The sequence below is a fragment of the Megalopta genalis genome, unplaced genomic scaffold (genome assembly GCF_051020955.1).
Source record: "Megalopta genalis isolate 19385.01 unplaced genomic scaffold, iyMegGena1_principal scaffold0026, whole genome shotgun sequence".
NCBI classification, from domain to species: Eukaryota; Metazoa; Arthropoda; class Insecta; order Hymenoptera; family Halictidae; genus Megalopta; species Megalopta genalis.
In genome coordinates this window covers 1484898-1492695 of record NW_027476096.1, presented here as the reverse complement: position 1 = coordinate 1492695, position 7798 = coordinate 1484898, and the positions used below count along the sequence as shown (strand labels likewise).

Genomic DNA, 7798 nt, shown 5'->3' with positions numbered 1-7798 from the left:
AATCAATTCGATACCAAAGTACTCAATAGGAAGTATCGATACTTGTTTGATACCTTACAAAAGTATCGATATCCGTTTGAGACTTCTATGAGAATTTCAGAAAAAAAAATATCCGTTTCACATCTTTCAAGATGTTTCAATTTCTATTTGATATTTCATTAAAACATCAATATTTATTTGATATTAAAAGTTATTAAAACAATAACTTATTGATAGTTAAGCAATTCTAATTCGATACAAATTGTAATCTGAATTATTTGTATAGTTTAAAGATGAAAATGAGAACTTTAGTTTAATATTATTGCTATCATTATTTTAATAATTTTTAATATCTGAGAAATATAAATGTTTCAGTGAATTTTCAAATGGATATTGGACATTTCGAAAGATATGAAACAGATATTGAAATTCTCATAAATTGTCTCGAACGAATATCAGTACCGTTGTAAAGTATCGAACAGGTATCAATACTTTTGTAAAGTATCAAACAGATATCGATACTTTTGATATCTACGTCTTTGATACTATTCGATTCGGTATCAGAATTTGCGGGTATTGGATCGATTTGATATCAATCCCGGGGGGAGGGGGGGGGCTGATGGCTGATTTGTGATATACTTACTTGCAGTTGAACGCAACAATAAATTCACTTTTTTGACATGTACCGATCTTTTCTGTTGTTTGTTTTATTCTCACCTTAATTTTCGCGGTGTCATTGTTTTACAAAAGTTTCCGACCTTATGATTATAATTACTGTCCGGTATATGGTGCTGTCAGGTAATAGGCGAATTCCTCCTACTATTAAAAATTGTTTAGTATATAAAGAATTGTCCAGATTAGTGCAACTTGACTAGATTGTTGTAAATACTAATGTTCACATATATTGCCCCCTAGCCTGACACGCTGTACAATTGCTGTCGTGTGGCACTTTGGGGGCAAAGCAAACCACAAAACTCCTTACACGGACGCGGAGTTAAGACTGGGTCTTCCGTACCCGGCCTAATGACCGATAAGAGAAGGCGTTGGTTTACCCACGTTCGGACCCCTCGTAGGTGTTCCGTCGGGGGGTGGGTACTAAATTTCTTGTGTATGCCAGATCTGGCGAGGAAACATATCTGCGCCACTTTCGCGGTGGCCAGATTTGCAATAAATGTTCACATATATGTTACTAAATTCAACGCCACGATACTAAATTGCTGGCCGTGACTAAATTGTTTCCAAACAATTATCCGTTACGTTTTTAGTGTTTACTAAACAAATGTCATAATTATTTCATGTGTTTTCGTATTATACTAAATAAATTTGACGATAGCATGTGTTTTATCTCTACTCTATTACATAAAATACAATTTGATATTTACTGTTAATTTCATATCATTGCGTGTGGTTGGAAAATTGTTACCAGGAGTAGCATCATAATGTTGATACAAAAAACCCAAGTGGGACATAATATCAGGGATCCTAACCCGAACACGGTACCGCTCTCAGATTTCTAGAGTAATCTACGTAACCGAGTTAACCAATGCGTAGAAGTTTCGTTAACCCGGTTAATTCGCTCTTATAACGGGTTAATGCATCCTAAGAGAATATATATATATATATATATATATATATAAAATTTTATCAGAATATTATTCATTAGAGAATTTGTTCATATCTGTTTATAATCGCATCCATTTTTTAAAATTACTTTAGTTCAAACAATTTATTGTTTGATGTTTACGATATTATAATTGTAAGCAACCTATTATATTAATTTATTTAATGCAACATTCTTTGCGGCAAAGAATAAAACAAGCTATTTTTCACAGCAAGGAATGAAACATGTTATTTTTCACAGCTAATAATGATCCGGGCCAGTTTACGCGGCAAACATGTACCAGTTTTCGCATCGAAAAGCACAATGTTAGACTTCGTCGCTACATACAAAAAAATGCTACCATTCGATGCAAAAATTGAAATGTACTACTGTTCTTATGTATAAAGTCTAATTCGCAATCTTCATAAAAAAACTGAAACGTGTTACTTTTTGTAACGCACGTCGATTTGATAGAATGATGGCTTGAACTTTACAAATTAAAAATAACTTTCTGTTAATCTTATCAGATTTATCTTCATTCATATTAAATGAGAAGTAATGACGAACAGGATATTCCACTGTACATAATATTATATAACAAAACAAAAAAGATTGTAAAATGAAATTATTAATCGTATCAACTAGTTACACAATCTGGCGACTGAAGAATATAAAGCGTGCTTCTTCTGCAACTGAACAAGACAAGACTGTCGACAGCAATAAAACACAAGAAAATTTCCTTCTAAAACAGTTGCAATTTAGAATATAACACGTTTCAACACGTCGATGGACGGCACATTTGTAGAATATTTCAATACAATTCGATGGCAACATTTATCTAATCAAAGTAAAAAAGATTAGTAAACTCAACAATTCTTCTCGTAGTTTTATTCCATAACTGCAACCGATTTCAAGAACGGATTAATCGGGTTACTAACTGTCGCTCTTACAGATTACACAGAACCGAACCCGGTTTATTTTGAAAGTGGCATAAGTCACTTTACCGTAATGAAAAGTGGTGATTTTTTAATGTTTATACGAAATTATTTATACTGAGAAAAATATCAGTATCCTGAGATAACAAATACAAGTAAATCTTCTCGAAAGTTAGCATCCATATTTTTAAACGTGTTAAAACGCAAACCCTTAAATATATCAACTTAAAAACAAAGTGACTTATGCCACTTTCAAAATAAACGGCTCTTATATTTGCCTAATAATACTAATCTACCTGTAGTAGCCGGGTTATTGATTGGATTATGTTACCCGCTCTCTGGACGACTTGGAAGCCACTATCCCGCGGATTACTGTGGGTTACTGTAACCCGCCTTGGTTAACCGGGTTATTCTTAGGGTTGAGTGGCGGTTAAGATCCCTGGATAAGATTGCATCGTTCGGAAAACGATAAATTCAAAATTGCTGAATCTGAATGATGCGTTAAAATAAACTTTTATTCAATTTACGTTTTGACTAAAATTGTATATTACAAGAATCAAATCCGTTGTAATTGATATTTAAGTTGAATCTGTAGTTATCTAAGTGTTACTGCTCGTTAGCCGAACTCGCGGAATCTGCGATGTTAATTTGATTCAAACGGATTAGTCGGCCCGATCTCACTGAATGTGATCATTTCCAAAATGTGACTGAGAATAACGTTGTTTACTAACCGTTCGTACTTTTCGTACTGTCCGAATATGGTTTGAATTCAATGATTAGTATACTAAGATAAATGAGTGGGGATGCTCTCGAAATGTCTACTTATGGCAATCTTATGAAATTTGTCTCTTACTGAATCATGCTTTGTTGCAAATGCATTCAACTACAGCATACTCTCTCCTTCCTACTTTCGCTAATATCTCAGTAACTATGTATCTTAGATACCAGTTTATGTAATACTTTTTTATGTAGAATTCGACGCTTTAGCCGACTTTGAAAAGAAATATTAACAGTTCACCTTCACCCAGAAGGTCATCTACAAAAAATTGAAGGTGACCTTCATATCTTGATAAAAAAGCAAAATAACATAAAACTGATCACAACACTATATAATATCCCCCTGATCATATGCCATACAACTTCTACCTGAAACATTTTTTTGTACAACAAATATTATCTGATGTCGTCATGTTATGAAACTCACCCTGCATAGTATATAGTAATCTTGTAATTAGAGGTCTCAGAAAAGATCGAACGGTTCGGAAAAATTCGAATAGCTCGAAAAAAATCGAACGATTCGGAAGAAATCGAATAGTTCGAAAGAAACCGAATTATGCTGTGAGTTACGGTATTCGTACAAACTAGCATTCTAACGATCACATTAGAATCGCTCATCATAAGGTAAGTATAGGTATTACTGCGGTCGCCCCAAATACTCTCTCTCTCTCTCTCTGCGGTATTTTATAAAAGTAATAAAATCTAACATTTTATAATGTGTAATCTTCTAAAAATGGATCTCATAATTTTTTATATGTTTAATATTGATAATTTATGACATGCAAGTAACAGCAATCGCAGTTTTAATTCATTTATTGACTTTTGATATTCGGAAGCTTATGAAAACGTCAAATCTTATGAAATACTCGTAATGACAGCTGTGAATGCTGATTCGAAAAGCATTTATATTTTGATAATTAATAATAAACTACTCATTTTAGCGTTATTTTTAGATAAAGTAATCATTACTTTGATAAAAAATCGATACGCACTGTCATTATCATCTATCCTTAATTATTTACTAACAAAGTATTTGGCGCTAGTTTTTTGTACGTGTGTACATTACTGCGGTGCTTTACTGAACTGTGTACCTTAACCTGTACGCTGCAGTTCTCGATGGGCCGATGCGAACACGCTTGATTGTAGAGTACTTATACCTAATTTGTAAAGTGCTATAGTGAGAATATCTTGATCTTGGGAACTGTAGCTGTGTGCGTATATTTAAAAGAAAATGGGAAAAGTACAAAGGAAGAAGACAAAGGGAAGAGAACAAAAAATATCAAACGAAATAAAGAAAAGGAAAAATGTAAGGTTATGCTACCCTAAGGAAAACGTGGCGCTAGCCTTGCAAGAAATTCATGGAGGAAGCTCTATTGCACAAATATCTCAGAAATATAATATTCCAGAGTCGACCTTAAGGGCGAAGAAATTAGGACTTTATGCCGACAAAAAACCTGGACCTGCAACTGTTCTGAATACAAAAGAAGAAAAAGATCTCGTCGATTGGATCCTGGAATGTTCTAAAAGAGGTTTTCCAGTAATAAGATCTCAATTAATTGACAGTGTGCAAATGATATGCCAAAACATGAAAAAGAAAAATCAGTTTAGGGATAATAAACCTGGAAGAAGTTGGTACGACTCATTTTTAAAGAGGCATGAGGAAATCGCAGTAATAATGACAGAAAATGTTTCCTTAAATAGAGCTAAGGTATCCGAGCACAGTTTACGAAACTGGTTTCAAAATGTTTCAAACTATTTGAGAGAACAAAATCTATTATCAATAGAAGCTAACAGAATCTTCAGTAGTGATGAAATAGGTCTGGCTTTAAGTCCTAAACCTCCTATTTTGAATGCACCGAAAGAATGCAAAAATGTTTACAACATTGTCAATAATAATGAGAAAGAAAACATCACTGTTTTGGTTACAAGTAATGCTGCTGGTGATCTTGCTCCAACCTTTGTTCTCTTTAATGAAAAATCTTTGCCAAATAATGCTGCAGAAATGACTCCCTCCAATTTTGCATTTGGATTTTCAGACAGTGGCTGCATACATGCTAAAAACTTTTATGAATTCATTACAAATGTTTTTGAACCTTGGTTGACTGAAAAAAGAATAAAGCGTCCAATAATTTTATACATTAATAGTAATTTGTCTCATATGACATTACATTTGAGCAAATTTTGTTCAGAGAATGAAATTGTACTTATTGCATTACATCCAAATACTACAAATCTATTGCAACCTCTAAAAATAGATTTGTCTAAAATATTAAAAGCACAGTGGCAAAAAACGTATAAATTACATTGCAAAGATTCTTTAAGCATTGGTATACGTAAATATCTATTTGCTCCACTGTTAAACAAGACTCTCAATTGCATTAATATTAAAACCATTATGCAAAATGGATTTAAAAAATGTGGACTATACCCTTTTGACGTTGAAGCCATAGATTTTAGTAAGCTTTTTACTCGGATGGAAATAAATTGTTCATCTCATACGCCAGAAAATGGATCTGAAAGTGTGCACAATAATATAAATTCTTTAAAAGTGTTAGAAAGCCTATTAACTATACACCAGTTGCAATCATTTAGATTAAATACCAGTACTATTTGGAAGGGGATGCCAAGAGATGAAAGCCTTTTTGAAATCTGGTACAAATTATCACATCCAGATAAAAATAAAAGTGGTTGATACTGATTCACAGTTGGTTAATGAGCTGATAGAGTTTGATGATGCAACTGTTTCTGAAAATGTAAATATTAACAATAAAAGTGTACTTTAAAGACAACTTCGAAAATACCAGTATGCCTATCAAAAATTATACTAAAATTTTTTAAATCAGTCTGGTATTATATTTTTAGTAGTTGGATACTGCATACTAATTTATTCTTTGATAATTGCAATTGCAATTTTAACATAAAAGAAGATCACTAGTTTAGATGACTTTGGTATCAAAGTATATAGATAATGCAATTGGACGTGAATAATCAATTATTATGAAATTAGATATTAATGAGAATATTCTAAGTGAAGATGTAATAAGCTGTAACAGTTTGTTATCCACACATCATCAATTTAATGGTAAAGATTCAGATTAAGCACTTATTAGTAACAACCACTGAAGAACCTCTGAAAGATGTTACTAGAAACGAAGATAATAATACTGTAGCTATAGATGAATCTTGCAATATAGACGATGTAAGTATTGATTACAAAACTATTTTAATTAGTATTAGCCTAATAGCATAAAAATTAGGATGCAATTAATTTTTCAATCATGTGCAGGTTACAGAAGACTTTAATGCAATACTCCTAGAAGAAAAGTCTAACAGTTCTATGTCTAAAAGTCTAAAAGCATAAAAAAAATAAGTCTTGATAATGAATCGGATGTAATGATAATGAATCAGAATACATAAGTCAGTGCTCGGAACGCAACATTGGGCTCCGCCTCCTAACTACTATCGCAGCGCTTCGTTCCCCGCGTTGCTTCCATGGGCTGCGCGTCTGTGAAAGCAACGCGGGGAGCGAGGCGCTGTGACGGTAGTTAGGAGGTGGAAGCATTCCGAGTACTGACATCTTAATGACCAGTTATAAAAAATAAATTTTTCAGAATATTGCAAATACTTCTGAAATATCAGTAAAATCTGTAAAAGATTTTTTATTTTGGCTTAATAACAACCTTTTAAAAACATAAAACATACAAAGTCTAAAATAAAACCCCCTCTCATTATATCTGGAGGCCAGCGAATCTGGAGCCCAACGAATAATTCAAATAAAAGAGGTAGAAAAAAATAGGAAAGTCAAAGAGATAGCATTGAAAAAACAAAGAAAAATTAAAAATTCAGAAGCAGGAATAACTTCTGAAACGGATAGAACAGCGAGTTATAAGGGAGCAAACAAGAATAAGATATAAGAAAGCAAAATTTTTGAGAACAGATGAAGATCGTCAAGGAGATTGAAAGACTTCAAAAGAAAAAATTGTAGAATTGGATAAAAAAAATAAAATTATAGCAAATGTGATATTAAAATAAAGGAGCAAGAAGAAATAAATACAGAAATTGTATATTTTCAGAACAGGCAAGCAGCATTGTAAGAAACAATTAATTAAAATAATTTTATTTAAATTATTAAAAGATAACTGTTGCCAAATATATATTTTTATGTAAAAAATGATAAGAAGTACCTATTGTATATAATAATATATGAATGAAAATAAATATAAATATATTTTTGTATTGTTATATAATGTATTTTTACGTATTATACCTACCTGATATATTTTTACTGAGTAATACGGGAGGTAGATTAAATTATTGTATTATTCACTTGCACTATTCTACATGCAATAATATTTAGTCTACAGTATTTGACATGCAGTAATCGGAACGTCCACAGTATTTGACACGCAGTAATTGGAGTGTCCGCAGTATTTGGCTCGCAGTAATAGATACATAACAGCAGTAATATATGCATTACATTACGCTTTTTAATGAAATTTGTGTGCTT

The 7798-nt window shown here is 32.3% G+C and overlaps 1 protein-coding gene across 2 annotated transcripts; it reads left to right on the top strand.

The window, feature by feature from the left end:
• Positions 1-4374: 4374 nt before the first annotated feature.
• LOC117221838 (uncharacterized) lies at positions 4375-7538 on the top strand. Of its 2 annotated transcripts, XM_076527530.1 has the most exons (3): positions 4375-4597; positions 4682-6490; positions 6578-7538. In XM_076527530.1, the coding sequence occupies exons 1-2, from the start codon at positions 4523-4525 to the stop codon at positions 5981-5983; spliced, it is 1377 nt and encodes a 458-aa protein (XP_076383645.1). In that variant the 5' UTR covers positions 4375-4522; the 3' UTR covers positions 5984-6490; positions 6578-7538. The 2 variants fall into 2 exon arrangements, with proteins under 2 accessions (XP_076383645.1, XP_076383644.1); XM_076527529.1 differs by having other exon boundaries at positions 4376-6490.
• Positions 7539-7798: the final 260 nt, after the last annotated feature.